Here is an 18,483-nt window from a genome sequence, read left to right on the forward strand (position 1 = left end):
ACCCGACTACAGGAGTTTTACACACACATCATGTGAAGGGTAAGAGCGAAAGTCATTGGTACATTGAAGTTGTCTCAATGATCTCTTACCAGTGTGGCTCTGAAGGGCTTGTAAAATAAATATACACTCTTAAATGCTTTCTTTTTAGAAGCTGATTCTACATATTCTTAAAATATATTACAAATGATAACTAGAGTGAGTTGAAGTGTTCTCTTTTTTTACTGGCAGTTCAAATAAGTTGATATGCTGATCTCAATCAGTGAACATATTCATGCTAAAATCTGATATTTTCAAGGCACTTATGGACTCCATGACTAGATGAAAACCAGGACAAATTATGACTGACAGTGAAACTGTATATAATATAAAAATAACCTTTTGCTTACAATTTACAAAATGTATTACAATCTTCATCTCTGCTATCCTGTAATTGTGGATGTGCGCCCAACTTTTTTTTTTTAATGAAAACTATTTACTAAAACATTAGGGCAAATAATTTACAAGGTACACAAAAAAATTAGGTCATGCAGAGATTTCTTACACCTTCTGTTAATACTTTATGATTGCAGCTTTATCAAATTATATACCTGCTTGCCCTGTACATATACAAAATAAAGTGTACATGGTAATCAAACGTTAGCAAAAAAGTCCATAAACTCAATTTGTCAAAAGTTTCACCATATTAACATGTCTATAAACAGTGTGTAACAGGTTAAAAGACATTAAGGCAATAATACTTGAAGTAACAAAATAAACCATATGTAATACTTTCTCCTAAATGTAGTAAGGCAGATTGATGGCCCCAGCAAAGTTAGATTACAATACTAGAAAACACTCTTGTGAATGCTTAATGTTTGTGTGGATGTATAGAAGAGTGTACCATTGTGTAGTTGCATGTACACTGTGTTAGTCCCAAAAAATAAAAAGTGGAATACTATTTATTGATCGAGTTCAGTGGCACTTGGAATATTCCAGTATAATTTAAAAATGTCCATTTGTTCTTGCATCATGTCCATTCTGAAGGTGGTTCTCTCGGTCCTCTTGGTTTTCCACAACGGTTACCAAAACCTAAAAAAGGGAAAGGGGAAAAGAACTGTTATAAGTTGAAAAAAAGGAATGTAGCAAAAGAAAAGAAATATTACTAATGAAAAGCCAATATAGGAAAACATATAAAAGATAGGACTCCGCTGTTTTGAAACAAGTTCTCAATCTAAGGGGCTATTCTTCAAGTGTTCATTATGCTTCAAGCCCAAAAGAGCAGAAGAAATGGGAAATGGGAAAAGGACAAAATAAGCAGGCATGTTCATAAAACAACTATCACAACCCGTGGGAATAATAAATTGTAAAAATTAAGAGTCTGAAATACTTCTTACATGCTCAGCTTATTCACAAACTGAAGTAATTTTCACAGTTACTGACTGCATTTAAAGTAATCTTTCCTGCTGAACCTCATACAGATTAATGGCGCTAAATTAGGCCCATATATCTTAGACCTTGTGTAACATTTTAGTGTCACTAGCCTAACAAAGTTTTATCCTAGTTTGACATCTCAGCTATGTGCTGCAATTTCCACAATTATTACTGCTTATCCGCAATGAATTAAACCTTTAGCTGTTGCAAAAGAGATTTTGTGGCTACCAAGAAATTAACTGTTTCCTCCTGATACATTAACCATTGGTCAAATAATGTACATCATGTATTTTCAAAAGCCACCCTACAAGAGTTATGTACAGATCAAGTAGTTTACAATAAGCAAATGCTAGAAAACAACAAAAAGCCACCATTTACCAATATCTGTAGTCTCAACTGGAAGTTCTGGTGTTGGACCTCTTTTAACAACAGGACTGGAAAGAGGAAGCTGAGGTATAGTATCAATCTGTGATTTGTCTGCTATCTCAGGATGATCTGGGGAGGAAAAAGAAATTCACTGATGCATAACCATATTTGCAATTCTAAGTATTCAGTTATAAAAACTAATTTCTGTTAATACCCAGTTTTGTCCTAAGTATGGGTTAGAGTGTTTCCAAAGGCCTAGTATTATAATACTAAAAGCAACTTTGTAGATATTGCCTTGATAACTGAAATAATTTGTTCCTTAAAGTTACATCCATGTTAAAAGGCATAATTCTGGCTTCAAGACTAGCATGTCAAAGTCTCACACATTGGAAGACAAATAAAAAAATATTCTGAGTAATGCAAGGAAGGGCATCTCATTTCCTGCAATGGCATGTGTAAGTGGAGCTATCAATATTGTGGTGTAATTTATATGCCGGATTGCCTTGTCCATTTGTGAGCTGCATTGTAATGGCCATTGGCAACAAACAATAAAAACCTGACTGATTGCGATGAAATGGGAAGCAGTTGCACTGAGAGGGAGTTGTGAACATGAAGCTTCTAGATCAAGGCATTCATCTGTCAAAGTCTCATTACTTGAACAGATTATTTTTCAGAATACTGGCATCCTACTTCAGGAACTGTTAATTAACCAGTGTTTGGTCAGAAGCTACTCTCCTGTATTCTGACCTAGCTTAAACAACCTTCACAAGGACAGCTGCTATTTATAAACAAAAATACTGGTCAAGTATGAAAACCTGTTCTGCTCACACACAGGATTATTCAACTCCCCCTTTCAAACAACAGTCCCCTATGTCCAGTCTCAGAGCAGCAGCCCCACAGGCCTAAGATGTTACAATCAGAATGCTATTTTGCTTTCCCCATACATAAGTGGAATGACTTTCTAGATGCATCTAGGGTGAGAGAAATCCACCTATTGTAGCCAAGGAGCAGCATATTTCAGTAGCTCAGCATCTCATTTCATTAACAAAACATCTCGTCCCTTTTAAAGTTAAAAAACGAATTGCTTACCAGCATGTGGAGTCGCCATTTTCAATCCCTGTTAACAATAGAAATGTTTTTATGTTGGTTCAAAAGTATTTTACTGATTCAGATAATGATTTTTTTAAAAAAATAAATACGCCACATTCTCTAATATTTCCATTCACACATAAAATGCCTAGATGAAAAAAGAAAACATAGCACCTACCACTTTTAACAGTTGTATGAAAGAGAAAGTTCCTTTTATGCATATATAAATTGATTTTTATCTATTGATTTGTCTTACCTTGTGGGCTTATAGCCGAATAAAGTATTATCTATCTATCTATCATATATAAAAGGTTCAGGAATGCTTGCTACTTTTTCACCTGGCCACCGTATTCATATGCTAGATGCCTATGTTCAATTGGAAGTATCAACTTTTTAAAAATGTTACTGCACAATGAAATCCTGAGAAAAGTAAAGGCTGATCGTTCCTTTGGTACTTCTGCCACTGCAACCATAACATCTAGGCAGTTTCAAAAGAGTGGTGTTCTTCAGATGCCAGTAAGTCTATATACCACACAAAGAAGTGTGGCATATGACGAAAGCTACTGGAGTTCCAACTTCAGCAGCTACAACCAGCATTTCCAGCAGTCAGGGATGACAGTATCTGGAATCCAATAAAAACTGGAGGACCAGTTCCCAACCTTAAGCTTTCTGTTGTCATTCATATATAAGTGTGTGCGTGTGAGTATTTGACACACAAACACACACAATGAAGCTCTGATTTAATACTTCATTATTCTTAGGGATTTGTTCACGTTTTAAAGTAAAAAAACAAGGTAGCAACTGTTTATGCCTTAACCCACACATCCCTATTTATCACAGCTTCCCTTCTCTTTCAACATACTCTAGGGGCTTAAATTACAATACAGTATGATAACTCCATGGAAAACATTAAACCCATAATGACATTTTCTGCTAAAAATAAAACAAGACAACCATACATGCCAGAGTTTGCACATGCACACACAGTAAAATATCAGTTGCTTTCCTAAAGAGGTTGCACAGAAAATCTTCCACGTTGGGCTCAGGTGACCCTTCTGGTTAGCAAATTCTAAATATGGGGGAAGACAAGAAACTCCCACCCCAACCTTCCACGCTAATCTTGCTTTCTTCCTAAATAGTACCCCCAGCAGAAGCTCTAGAGTGCAGCTGACGTACTGAGACCTATTAGGTTTACATGGGAAGCAGCTATTCCTTCAGTGGGCTAAACTTCTTAAGCTAGCACAATCAATTTGGATGAGGGGAGGGTAAAGATTTTATGAAATCATTTGGATTGAAATCAAAAGTCAAGTGATACTTTGGGGAGCTACCAGAAAAAGGAGTGATCAAGCAGACACTTATTCTGCCCTCAAAGGGTCTACCCCAGGGACTGGGAACCACTTTCAGTCAGAGGGCCAGAACCAAAGGTAGCCAACCCTCCAGGGACCACACTGTTATCAAGTATGGGAAAGAAGCCATTGGAAAACACTGCTTAAATTGTGCTCCCAGTTGTCCCTTTGTGACCTGGTGCCAAATGCAAGCTGTGATTCTTTCAGACAAGAATTGGATATACTCTGGAGCTCCCAGTTGGAGCTCATGGTCATTCCTTTGCACCCACAGTTTATCCATCTCATTCCTGATATCATAGGATGTCGGGTGAGTGACAGCTGGGCATGGCCTGCCCAAAGCAACCTCACTGGAGAAATGGGGAGACCCAGTGGGGCTAATTAGGCCTGGAGACTAGAAGCTGCACATGGCTGCTGTACATCCCTGAAGCATATTCCCAAAGCTAATATCCCATACTTACTGTACATTTTGGTTGATCAGAAGGTTTCTGGTCTTGCAAGAAACTCCACTCAGCAGATCGTGGAAGGATAACAGCTTTGGGGGAAGTTGTGACTATGAAAACCAATTTTAAAATACATTATTCAGTAGACATGCCACTGTACAAATTCAATAAAACAATAAAAGCTTAACGGTTAAGCAAGATTGGTAGTTACAGTATTTTTAAAATACACAACATTACAATATGGGGATTGAAAATGGTAGTCAATGAATTTTTCTCAGTAAACCCACTGAAATTAAATTCAGTGGGTCTACCAAGTAAAAATTAGTTGAATAGCCTCTTGTATATTGACGTTTCCCAATCTAGCCTTCCCAAAGCCAGTAACTGTCTAAAAGGGAGAACAATACAACTGTAGGAGCACAGTCCCATATAAACACAGCACAGGGCACTATGGTGGGTGCATGTATCTTTCTATGCAGTGCAGCAGCCAGAAAAATTTTGCCATAGGTAACCAGGGTAAGTGGAAGCCCACTATATAAGCCAAAACAATAATGCAGCAAACTAAAATTACCTGAACATCTGTTTGTCACTACATGCATTATCCAGCTTCTGGTTACCTCAATAGCTATCGCTATTTGGCCAAAGTGCTCCTTTAATGCACAAGTCTGATTCATGACTTTTGTGAAACCAACACAGTACAATGAAACTCACTCTGCTCACTTGCAAGCACAAGAGATTCTGGAGTTCTTTCTGGTAAAGGAGGAGAAGACGACTCTTCAGAAACACCAGCATCTAAAGTCACCAAAAATTGAGAACACCTTAACACTTAAACAGATACATTATGTAAAAGAGTGCCTGGGACAAAATAAAATATCAAATCATTTGTAATAAAGGTTTTTTTGTGTGTTTTTTTACTGAATATACTTTTCACAGTCTGGCATAGCCCTGCTGGCTTTGTACAAGTGTGTTTTGTACAATAACCACAAAATGGCTGGCTGCCCACAATGGATTTAGATGCCTTGTCTGATGTATTAATTCACTTGGCAAGATGCCTATAGTAGGCAGAAGCCGTGGAACTGCAGCAACAGATTAATGCTTTTTCATTAAGATGACAGGATGCAGACCTTTAACCAAGCTAACCATTAGATTAAAATGGATCCAGCCTTTCTACTTTCCCAGGAAAGTCATGTAAGTAATGGCAACTGAAATTCTTTCATGCTGCAATCCTATACATACTAATGTGACAGACTTCTAAATGGACATACAATAGAGTTGTGCTGTCAAGGCATTAAAACAAGCAGTTTACAGAGCTTGGCTGACAATGCCTATGTTACAGTAGCGGGTAGGGTCAAAATATTATACTTCTGGTTTCAAGCTGCATATTACAGCTAGAAGTTGTATTAATATAAAGTTACAAGGAAACACTGCCTAAGTAGAGGAGGGAAGACCCATTGAGGCTAACGGGACTGCTAAAAAGTCAGATTTGCACAGCAATGAAAGACGCATTTAGGATGTTCAATCGACTTTCTGAAGAATTTTTGCTGGACAGATTCAATCACCATTGTATTATTTCACAGACAATGAATATGTCATGTAGACAATTCCTTTCAAACGTGGAATAGACTTTCAGACTTAATCCTGGAGTAAATGTGAGAAGTTCTTTTTTCAGATGTGTTGATGTCTTCAAATCCAAGATTTTGAAACAATTGTGAACAAAATTAACCAGGTATAATAATCTGAAAGCAGAAGCTGTGGGGCTGCACATCTACAGCACCTGAAGGAGATAACCTACTAAGAACCTGTGCATAAGCAGTAGAAGAAGAGCTGTTCTCTATTATTTTACTTCCCTTTACACTTCTCACCTGTTATAACAGAGCATAAGTGCTTGACACTTTGCTTCTAAGGCAACCAGAACTATAGAATATAGCTGTGATCTACCACAGACATCCAGTGATCTACCAGTAGATCACGAGCCACCTGTTGGATGTGCCTGATCTAGGTTAAACAGGTTAATGTGGTTTACAAGTGGATTTGTAATTGTTGACAAGACTTGGCAAAAGAGTAAACATCTACTGGTTTATAGAACAAGTCATAGTCCATAATACAACGCAGAGGCAGCATTAACGTGCCACAATAAACTAGGGTAGCGGGCTCAGTGTGACTTATTGCAGGGATGGCAATGCACACCTACCTTTCCTGTACCTGTGATATACAGTGTCAGGCACAGGAACCTCTGGGAAGGAACCCACTTTCCCACACCTGGCAAGGAGCGAGCAAGGTGACTGGATGCAAAGCCACAACAGGTGAGCCAGAATCTAGCTGAGTTACGGCAGCTAGCAAGACAGCTGGGCACACTAGACCTGTCAGTACCAAAGCTAGGCAGATCACATGCACTGTCTCTTCCCCTGTGCCCAACAGCTACACCAGTCCATGGAGGAAAAGAATGTCAGTAAAGCTGCTTGGAAGAAAGTAAATGAAAGCTGGTTGGATTTCTAGAGAGTAGGAAGAAGGTATGTTGCTCCTTCCCACTTCTCTGAAGCATCCCTGTACAGGGCAAGTAGGGGAGTTCTTCACCTCCCCACCCACCTTCAGGATTCTAGAAGACATTAAGGGACTTGGAGTGGCCAATTCCATTTCTCTACTTCAATCCTCCCCATCCCACCCCACCCGCAACATTCTGTGCTCAGCAATCCTAAATATCCAAAAATCTTGGAAGTCACCAGACAACAGGACCCACGTGGCAACAATTTTTTAATGCTTTTTTAAAAAGAGGAAGCTATCTTGTACCACTGGCTCAACTAGCTTAGTACTATCTAAATGACTGGCAGGAGCTCTCCAGGGTTTCAGAATGAAGTACAGTGGTGCCCCGCAAGACGGAAAACTCGCTAGACGGAAAACTCGCTAGACGGAAAACTCGCTAGACGAAAGAGTTTTCCGTTTTGGAGGTGCTTCGCAAAACAAATTTCCTATGGGCTTGCTTTGCAAGACGATAATGTCTTGCGAGTTCCTGCTGGTTTTTTTTTCCTCCCCCCCCCTTTTTCTAAGCTGCTAAGCCGCTTATCAGCTGATCCGATCAGCAGATAAGCCGCTAATAGCGCTAATCCGTCAATGGGTTTGCTTCGCAAGACGAAAAAACCGCTAGGCGAAGAGAATCACAGAATGGATTCTTTTCGTCTTGCAAGGCACCACTGTATTCTCAGCCCTATCTAGAGATACTGGGAAATGAACCCAGTAAGTTCTGCATGCAATCCAGTTTACATCTGCGAATCTCCAGCTCCAAATGTGAGCCTTTTAGCACAAGTAACAGTTTCAGGAGAGGGAACAGTTTCTCCTCCTGAAAACCCAGTCCCAGCATTTAACAGCCCCGGGCTCATACTCCAGAGCCCTGAAGGAGCGCATACCTTACATTTTGGTGTGGGTTCCAACTTGTTCCTTCTATTATTAAACCCAGGCAATTCCACACCTATTCGGGTGGAGCTATTTCCACATACCAGTAAAGTATTAATTCTTTAAATTAGAAAAACAACAACAGTCCAACTGCTTTCAAACAAAATGTTAAATGCATACACTGAAATGAAAGGAAGGAAAGGGGGAGCAGGAAAGACTTATTTAAACCCCAAACATTTTATAGTATCTATCCTAAAGGTCAGAGCAGATGCATGTGCATGCGCAACAAAAGAGATAAAGCACAAACACTCTTTCTACAAATACCTTAATTAGAAGAATTAAGGAAATACCACCCAAGTATCTAGACAACTACTGAGCAAAACAACTAGACCCAACAGAGATATAACAAATGTGTGTTTGGCTTGCTAATGCATTGTGTGCATCTGAAACACAAACTATAGAAACAACAACACTGGACACCGATAAAATTGGAAAGACCCATGAGGTGGCCCATTCACATGCAGCCCCCAGCCCCATGGCATCTGATCTTAGATAAGCAGTTCCCACATGGCAGCGGCTGCATTTGAAGAACACCTGTGAGGAAACACTAAGGACAACAGGAGATGACTGGTTACTTCCCGGACAAATTGCCAAAAAACCCTGTTTCCTTTTCCATTAAAAAACATGCACTACTGAAGCTAAGCAGCACCTTCAATCATAAAAAACACAGGGGAAAAGCATGTTACCGTAATCTAAAGCAGCAGTTTGACTGCTTTTCTGGACTCTGAGATTTCACACACAAAATTTGTATGTTTCAAACCTTAGTAAGTGCCTTGGAATTGGAGAAGGGAGGTGCACACCAAGAGATCACTCCCTGTCACAAGTGGAGAAGGTTTATTACGGAGGACAGATTTTTCCTTTCCCACTCTCAGGAACACAACACATACATCTTGGAAAGGGAATTGTGTTTGGAGTGTTAACCTCCTCCAGGCTATTTGGAGAGATTTCAGGAAAAGGAGGACCTCTAAAAAACCTCCACCCTCCCATTCTTTTAGCACAGTAAATTGAGGCTTCAAGAGGGCAGAAAAAGGTGTCCTTTTCCCTCTTCCCCCTCCTGAAACCTCTCCCAGCTTTGCAAGCCCTAAACAATTCTATAAAACTTCTGTGGTAACTGGTGCCTGGAAAAGGAACACTGCAACCTTTGGTTACGGTTTCCTGCCAATCCCTCTAATAACTATTTTAAATGGATCAATGCCTATCAGTTTGGCTAACACAGCTGCCCAAAGGTAAGTTAGTGGTTTAGACTCGGGGGATTTACAATGTACTCATAAGTCTATTGTGGTTTTTTTTAAAAAAATCAGCCTTACAAGGATCCAGGTGTTTGTTACCCACGCAGGAGAGCTGGTTGCTTAAGCTAACAGAATTGGAAGCTGTCACTAACAGTCACTGCCCCCTCCCCAACTAGAGAGCCTCTGAATGACAGCTGCTGTTCCCTACTACCAAGGCTGGTGTTTCCAAGGCCAACCTGAACAAATTAATAGCCAGTCCTACTCCACTTCCATGTTGGCTCTTGTTTATGAAAACTTCCATGTACCAGCTTTCACATAAACTTCTTATTTCACTTCTCCCCCTCCAGCCCCTGCCCCTAGCACCCCCTGTCACACTTCAGATCAGATTTTTGGGAGCATATAGGGGGCCCAAAAACAAGGATTGCTTGCTCACACTATTAAAACTGACTAACAGAATAAATAAAATAGCAGCAAACATTATGTCAAAGCGAACATATTAAGTTATTATGGTCAACTTGTATAGATACCCAGCAAAGATCTGAGAAAATAAATGTTTTTAGCTGTTACCAAAATGTGATGAGTGTTGGCACCTACCTTCATAATATGCACAACCCCTTAGTTTTCTAAGTTGGATCCAAAGGTTGCAGAAGGATCTTTTTTAGCCGCCAGCCAATTCCAGCTGCAACCCCAACACCTACTCTAGAAAGTTGGGGAACACTGCTGAACAGTGTGGTCTGTGATGGACTCACTGAAAAGCACATGGATTCAGTATGTACGAGTGAAAATGTGCTTGTGCAAGGCACCTCAGTCCAATTTTGCACTCCCACATCACAGCTGATGTTGTTCAGGAAGGGATGGGGGAAATCCTTGCACAAGGAAACTTTCTCTTTCACAAGCTTAGGATCCAACTCTACAAATTTAGTATTTCTAATATGGATAGCATCTAGTAAAGCTTACCTTTATCAGCTATGATTGAGGCATCCTGTCTTGCAATGGACATGGGCAATACTTTTCTAGCAGAAACATTTTCTGCGCCAGCAGCCACAGAAACCGTGGCACTTGCAGTTGAAACATTAGACATGCTTTGTGTCATAGACACATCAGAGTTTCTTTCATCTGTATCAGAATCATCAGAATGCAGAGGATTTGTAAAACAAAGGGGTACTCTAACTGGAAGCATGCCACTGTGATAATGATCCGCTGATTCACTGAAAGGAGCATCCATTTGAGATGGTGAGTTCGAGACTACAGACAGATTTTTAATCCCATGACATAAAACAGCTGGAGATGTGTCCTCTGGTGTTGATGTTGGCTGTACATTTTTTGTCCCTTGTAACGACCACATAGCATGTCCCTTCTCTTTGAGAGGCAAACAGTCTGGTCTTTGCAGAGGATCAGAACCCACCAGACACTGATGGCCTTCAGGTGAGGATGTTACAGCTTTATTCAGTGGCTGCATATTGCATTCTATGCAAGAGTTTTGGAAGGTATCTGTAGGAGCATCTCCTGAGCCTTGTTCCTGTAGTTTAGGTGTCTTATCCACCGCACAAGATGAGCCAGTCTTAATTTTGATTGCATGTCCCCTATTCAAGAGGGTGTTCCCATCAAAGCTCCTTGGCCCCTCTTGAAGGGGTACCTTTTTAATTTCAAAACTCAAGTTGCGCTCAAGCTTTTTCTCTACACGTTCAGAGACTTCATTCTTCCCTGGATGCTCTTCTGACTTATTGTAGTTTTCATTGAGGTCTGTTGGATGCTCTGAAGAAACCATGTGCAGAACAGGCTTCGGATGGTATCTATCATTGTCCTGCCAAACAGTTGTTACTGTTGGATAAGCTGAAGGAGGGGATGGGGTTAAAATGGGTGGCACTGGATGAGGCTCTGGAGGCTGCAGAATTTCTTCTTTTACATCTCCTTCTACAAGGCAGCTAAAGAGAATAATTGTGTAAGTACTCCATAATTAAGGATTATGTACATTTATTATATAAGCTACCTATTCAGGATATGAACTTTAAAAACCCTTTCTCAGAATGACGTTCACAATAAAAAAATAGGCACATTTTATCCAAAATAGTTAGAACGTCAAAATCCACAAAATAGGAACCAAATGCTATAGTTTTGTAATAATCCCAGGAAACAGAACTTTCTTCAAACACCCTTAACTTTTACATCCAATATTTGAATAAAGGTCAACCCAGAAACACATTACATATCAAGAAAGCATTTAACACATGAAGAAAAGATGGTATCATGCTGTTATTGCCTATGGGCAACCACCAGAACCTACTATTTATTGCTTAAAATCTACAATAAAGCATGCGATTATCAGCAGTCTGCAGGAAAGCCATGCCCCCTTGTGGCAAAATTTGAAATACATGTGTTGGAGGGGCAGGGGTATAATGCTTACTGCAGCAAAGCAGGACGACTGCACCAGCTTCTATTAAGTTTGACAGAACATTTGAATGCCTTCCTGATTATGACATTCCTGATATGATGGTATAACCCCTCTATTATACATATAACATGGGACACAAGCAGTCTATAGGAAAGCCCATACTTGAAATAATGTATAAGGAAGACTATCCTTGGATTAACTGCTTGATTCGTGCAACCTTGTTTTGATTAGACTGCTGAAGTCTGAATTAGGCCACAGTTATATAATTTTCCAGTTTATTGCATGTAGATATGAAATACATTGATTGTCAGAGGTCCATAACCCTGACATTCACCCAGGTATATAGAATGTAGCAAACTAATCTACAATATATTTCCGCGTTGTCTCTCTTGTTGCCACTCGAGACGTTAGCAGATACACACACAATACTATCATTTATGGACTTGCATGCCTTAAGATCCAGAAAGTATGTCACCAGGTAGATCTATTTTACAGAAAATCCAGAATATTTTTAAGCACAGCTTTCTCTACAAGCATCAAATGACTACACTTGCTTCAAGGATGAATGAAAGGACAAGAATGTTGAATATGAAACAGGATGAAGATGTTTGTAAATGCTTAAAATGGAACAGATGACAGGCACAGAGATAGTAAGAAATCATTATAGAAGGGCACTTCATGGAAATCATGAAGCAAAAAGCACATGGCTGACATAATAAAACTCTTTCTTTAGCAAGATGTGATGAGCAGTAGTGTCTGCTGACGGGCAAAGTGAGTCTCATCAGCCAGGGTGCTTTTCCTTCATTGAATTAGGAAAATAAGACTATAATGCAACGTTCAGTGAAATCTTTAAAATTATTATGTTAACTTGCAACTCAGTAAACTGAATCTGTTGGGAGGGTGTGGCCTGGGAATGTTTTCCCCTAACCTAAAAGAAGTTGCCAAGAAGTTGCATGCCTTCTTAAACATCTGACGGACTACCAGACTGGAGTCTGATGAGAGTACTATAAAACTAATATTACATAAATACAGCACCCTATGAAATGTTCCAAGGGTGAAAGTGAAACCATGTGCCTCTCCAGATGTTGTTAGACTACAGCTCCCCCTAGTCCCAGCCAGTACTGCCAATGGTCAAGAATGATGGGAGTTGTAGTACAGCAACATCTGGAGGTTCTCCATTACTGCCTTACACCAATAAGCTGACTAAATTTGTTCTTGGGCATATGCTCATCTGACCGGATACTAAAGGAAATAAAATGGGTCCATAATAAACGATTCCCTGGGAGTAGTTCTCCAGGAGTACCTGCGAGTTCGAGGTGGCTTTGGTGGAGGTGAATCCTGTTTCTCAAGCTCTCCAGAACTGGCGGTATTTTCTGTGCCAACTTCATCCTGTCAAGAAAATTAAATCCCCAAAAGTTTTATTCTAAGGTTAAGAGAAACATCCACACAAAAACCAAAACATACACCAGCTTAGGATTGCGTTACTGTGCATATTGTGTTAAATGTGAGCACAAAGAAATACTCTATGAATGAATAGTATCATTTCACATGGCTCAAATTTAATAGGGAGTTTTTCGAGTGTGACGATATAAAGGAATCAAAATTATAACCTACAACACATTTGTTCTTCATATTCTCATCTGAATTATGTTTTATGAATATGAATAAGTCCCAGTAATGCCAAATGCAATCAGTAAAAAGCAGGTCCTGGGTTAGGGAGGTGGCAACATTACAGGCTTGCTGTGAATGTGTGTGTTTCAACTTTGGGTGGGCTTCCCAAGGATCCCTGAGCTTTCCTTTGGATCTCTGCTAGCTATCCAAGCCTGTCCAGTGCTGATCCTTTCGATCTCAAATTTGGAAGTGGAAAAGATCACCGCAGGGTGGGATTTGCAAGGAGGCTGGGTTATCCAGGTGAGCTACAAAGGAGGAGGCACAGGGATGCTCTCAGAGCACAGAAAAATTCTCCTGTTCTGCCGCTGGAATAAGCAACAGAAGGAAGCTTGCATTTTGAAAACTTTCCTTTAGCAGCAGTAGTGGGAAGGGGCAAAGGGGAGAAATAATTCTGTCTCCTCTTCTGTTTCCCCCTTGCTGCTGCCACCACTGCTAATGTAAACACACTAGGAGGGAGAGGGGGAGAGCAAGAGACTTTTGCCCCTTAAGGGAAAAATTGTAGATCCATCAAAAGCAGAAAGACCGCCAATGCTCCATAGCACAGAGCCCTCTAAAATCAAATCAAAGGCCTTCAAGCCGCCATGCCATGCATTCTGCCTCCCAACTGTAAGTGCTATGGATAGTGCAACATGAAAGACCAGAAAAGACCAGGCATAATGCACTTTGCAGACAGAGCAGCACAGTGGGAAATAAAAAGCAAAAAAACCACTGCATTTCTGTATCTTGCTCTCCCAAGTCCAGCTCACACCAAGCACCAACTAAGAAAAGTGGGGAAGACATAGGCCAAAGCTGCAATTTTCCACTGGTCACAAGCTTCTTCGCAATAAGAGAGCATTCCTGGAGATACCACTGCAAAGAAGAGGGTGACTGAGGAATCAAGCATTGGCTGGAGGAGCATAACTTGCAGACTCTGTGGCCCATCAGCTGAGAATCACTGGCTAGACCCAACTGCAGCCAACATGGACCAAACAATCCACATGACATTACGAAGTACACAGTTTTATAAAACTCTCATAATATTTATCCACATTCTTTTTTAGTAACCCAACAAAATTTAGTTGAAACTGTAAATAACAACAGATGTGTTTATTTTCTTTATTATTAATTGCTGGATCATTGTATTACAGCAAAATTGTACCTTGTGAAAATTCCTAATAAAAAGTCCCAAGTCAGCCAACAGATTTGAATGTTATGAGTACAAGTTTAAAATATTTTAATGACTGTTTAGTCATTTACAGCCCAGTGAAAAGGCCAGCTACTGCTGAAGGATCTTTACATAATATGTTTAATAGCGAAGTAGTGACAGACTATATAAGACTTCTGGGAAAGTGTCTGAACAAGGCAAAGAGAGAAGGCAGGACCAGGGCTTATAAAAATAAAATAAAAAAGGCAGGTAGATAGAGAGGTGTTAACTCAAAATATTCTGCAATATATAAGCCAGGCATAAAATATTTTCAAATAATTCAGTTATGAGAAGCAAATATTTCTCAACTTTGTTTCAAGGCAGCAAACAGAGAGTTTATGAGAAAGATACAAAGGAACTGAAAGCAAATCAGCTTGTATAGAACGAGGAGGGTGAAAGGAAGAACAGAGCCAAGGGCAGACTACTAGAGATCTATGAAAATAGACCCAGGAGCTTATATCATTAAATAAGATTAAAAGCAGTATCTACTGAAAGAGTCAAATGTACCATATAAACCCATCTAATTCAACATATTGCCTTAGCATCCAACCCCTTGTTGCCATTACAGAACATTAACAGAAGTGCTTTTGTTTAACTGCTCAAGGACGAAGATTTACTCATACTCCCTGCACCATCAGCTACATTCTCCTTTGCATTAAAGTATCATTGAGCAGCCTAATCCATTTCATGTCATGTCCTCAATTAATGTACCAAATGTTATGGCTACTGAACATGTGGATTAAGACATTAGCTTCTGGCAATCAAAAAAACAAAGCAAAACCCAAGAAGGTATAATGCATGTTATGAAGATGAGCTCATCTACGGTGGGGAAGAACAGATGGTGGTCTTACAAGAGAAAACCTTTGCCTCTTTAAATCAGATTTTCTTCAGCCAACTTATTGCCTATTTTCCTAGGCAAATGTTATTCTATTTTATTTCAGTAGCTACATTTAAGAAAGAATTTGCTTTGATGCAAAAGATATTGTGTAGCCCACAAGAGCTTGGTCTAGTAATTTTCAAAAGCTGATTATATGCTTATGAACCAGAATGTGGCTTATGGAAAAAAATTGGTCCATTGGCACTGCTGGGAAAAGCCAATCTCTACGCTGAAATGGCTGGGCTTTAATTAAAACAGAGGGGGGAAATAACGCAACACACACAGGCATGGCTTTGTCCACACATATTTGTGATGCAGCAGCCATTGTGGAACTCAGAAAGGAATTAAAAGTTCTTTTCTGCCAACAAAGAAGCCACTAGATTCGGCACAGGAACAGCACTCAATCTCCCACATACATTAAGGGAATATAAAGTATGAAATAAATGATCCCAACAGCAGGGACACAAATGGTGATCTAAGTTGTCAAAAATTCACAGGAGAAAATGGACAACTTGGTGAGCCCTTACTTAAAATATTTAACAAACTCTCTTAAAATGTGAGGTTTTAATAGCGTTGTTCTATTTCTATTCTAAATGGGGCGATAAGCAAAGCATTAGGGCCGATGTGGAACACACTTCTTTAAAAATGCTTATTTTGGTTAATGGAAGAGAAGCTCCTCCAGACAATTTACTTTATACTTCCTGGATGGGTGTAAATTAGGTTTCTGCCTACTAGAACTGATGTGATGCCCTGTTAGGAAGACAATTGTGTATCAAGACCCCAACCATCATCAAATGGTTTCATTTCATCAAATAATAAGGATGTGGCCAAGAAACCACAGAGCCTAGGGCTTGCCGATCAGAAGGTCGGCGGTTCAAACCCCCGCGACGGGGTGAGCTCCTGTTGCTGGGTCCCTTCTCCTGCCAACCTAGCAGTCCAAAAGCACATCAAAGTGCAAGTAGATTAATAGGTACCATTCCGGCAGGAAGGTAAACAGTGTTTCCGTGTGCTGCTCTGATTTGCCAGAAGCAGCTTAGTCATGCTGGCCACATGACCTGGAAGCTGTACGCTGGCTCCCTCGGCCAGTAAAGTGAAATGAGCGCCACAACCCCAGAGTCATCCACGACTGGACCTAACGGTCAGGGGTATGTTTACCTTAAGAAAGACTCAATCATGTTATGCTCTTTTTAAAGTCAAATAATAATAATAAATGCTACTGTGGTCACCATCAGTTCCTCCCTTCCCTGTGTTCTCAGTGAACTGGAAAGAGAGGGAGGGAAGGGAGCCATCTTTTCCCGTCTTTTCAGCCAAATACGGAGGGAGCAAAACCAAAGACTCCTACTGCTGTCATTACTTAGTTAAAAATAAAGATGACCCTTTTCCCTAGTCCTCAGGCACATGCAGAAGACGGCTATCAGCAAGTCTCTCTTTTTCCTTCCCCAGTGCCTTTAGTCACTGAAGAATAATTTCTTCTGGAAAAGCTCTGCTGTGACAGGCCAAAGGCTACTCCAGCAACCTCACAGGGCCTGATCAGAAACCTATGATAAGCCCCCAAGCAGGACATGTGCACAGAAGCCCAATCCTATTACACTGTTGCTGCGGACCCCGCATCCTGAGACAACCCCCTCCCCACATTCTCTGCAATTCCTGGCAAACTTGGATGAAGGTGCCTGGACGTGGCGAGCTACTAAAGGTAAGATGTAAGGTTCTAGAACTGAACTGCATCTCCTGGCTTGCCTCAGCAGGCCCACTGATGACTAACACCCAAGAAGATTCTTTCTCCCAAGCATTTTATGTTTACCTCCCAAACTAAGAGCCAGAGAAGTCTGCAGGAGATCTTTGTGGTAACTATAAGCAAAGCAGTTTCAGAGGGAAGATCAAGGCTTTGTCTGCGTGTGGTTACTTTGCCTGGATCAGTCAGTCCAACAAGAGTATTGTGCAACATCCTTTTCAGCTGTTATTGTCTAGAAATAAAATATAGTCAAGAAAGTTGACACTGGTAGAGCATGTTGGACAAGAATGTGCTCCTAAACTATACTTAGGCCAGGCCAGTTCAATCCTATGTGGACTACTAGAACTTGTTGGGGGTGGAGGCAGTTTCCAGCTGAGAATTAAAGGGGCGGGGCAGTTTCCAGCTGAAAACAATAATCCTTACGTAACTTGGGTATTCAGCTTTATTTTCATTAACTCAACACTATGATACAAACCAAAGGCACAGCCCTAATGAGTTTTTTTCCATTCTAACTGACAACACAGCATCAAGGCCTGTTTCTAATAATGCATTAAATAACTGAGAGGTTTGCTCCGAAACAAACCTACTATGTATCATTAGGTTGGATAGTTTAACCTCTCTGAGTGCAGTGGTACCTCATTCCAGAGGTCCGTACTTAACCTGAAACTGTTCTTAACCTGAAGCACCACTTTAGCTAATGGGACCTCCTCCTGCTGCTGCTGCTGTGCCGCCGGAACACGATTTCTGTTCTCATCCTGAAGCAAAGTTCTTAACCCGAGGTAATATTTCTGGATTAGGGGAGTCTGTAACCTGAAGCGTCTGTAACCTGAAGTGTATGTAACCCGAGGTACCACTGTATTATCTATTGTAAGTCATGCCAATATCAAAAACATAATTTGTCAGATAAGTCCCTTGTGTCGTATCACACTAATTATCATGGGCCAAAATGCAATGAGACATGCTCTCAACACTGCAAATGCACCAGAAATTTCTGCCTCCCCTTCTCAATGCTCCTCCCAGCAGCATTCAGAAAAGCTTCTGCAGAAACATCAGGAACCCCCTAGAGTGAGACTCCTCAAGACAGGAGGGAATACAGCCAGAAATTAAAAATATCCACTTTCACACCTTACCCCTTGGTGCAAGTGTGGAAGCACTTTCTGATCACATACCAATGGAATGAGGTGGGGAAGAGAAAAGAGACTGCATCCTGGCTATGCAACCAGTGCTGAAACAATAATAACCACAGTAACAGTTTCAAGAAGAAAAAGAAGACAACGACTTTGGTTTCTTTTCAAAAGAATTCA

At 40.4% G+C, this 18,483-nt stretch overlaps 1 protein-coding gene across 4 annotated transcripts in view; it reads right to left on the reverse strand.

Annotated features, from left to right (window-relative positions):
- Positions 1 to 200: 200 nt before the first annotated feature.
- PTPN12 (protein tyrosine phosphatase non-receptor type 12) overlaps positions 201 to 18,483 on the reverse strand; it is a 63,469-nt gene continuing 45,186 nt past the window's right edge. For 2 of the 4 annotated variants that reach the window (XM_082239618.1, XM_082239620.1), the window contains 7 exons: positions 13,020 to 13,105; positions 10,282 to 11,249; positions 5,360 to 5,440; positions 4,670 to 4,761; positions 2,866 to 2,893; positions 1,789 to 1,905; positions 201 to 1,068 (listed from right to left, as the gene is read on the reverse strand). In XM_082239618.1, the coding sequence (XP_082095744.1) occupies positions 1,007 to 1,068; positions 1,789 to 1,905; positions 2,866 to 2,893; positions 4,670 to 4,761; positions 5,360 to 5,440; positions 10,282 to 11,249; positions 13,020 to 13,105 (1,434 nt within the window). In that variant the 3' untranslated portion in view covers positions 201 to 1,006. The remainder of the gene's footprint in view (positions 1,069 to 1,788; positions 1,906 to 2,865; positions 2,894 to 4,669; positions 4,762 to 5,359; positions 5,441 to 10,281; positions 11,250 to 13,019; positions 13,106 to 18,483) is intronic. The other 2 variants (XM_082239619.1, XM_082239621.1) reach the window with 2 other exon arrangements.

Source organism: Podarcis vaucheri (genome assembly GCF_965113315.1).
Source record: "Podarcis vaucheri genome assembly, chromosome: 10".
Lineage (NCBI taxonomy): Eukaryota > Metazoa > Chordata > Lepidosauria > Squamata > Lacertidae > Podarcis > Podarcis vaucheri.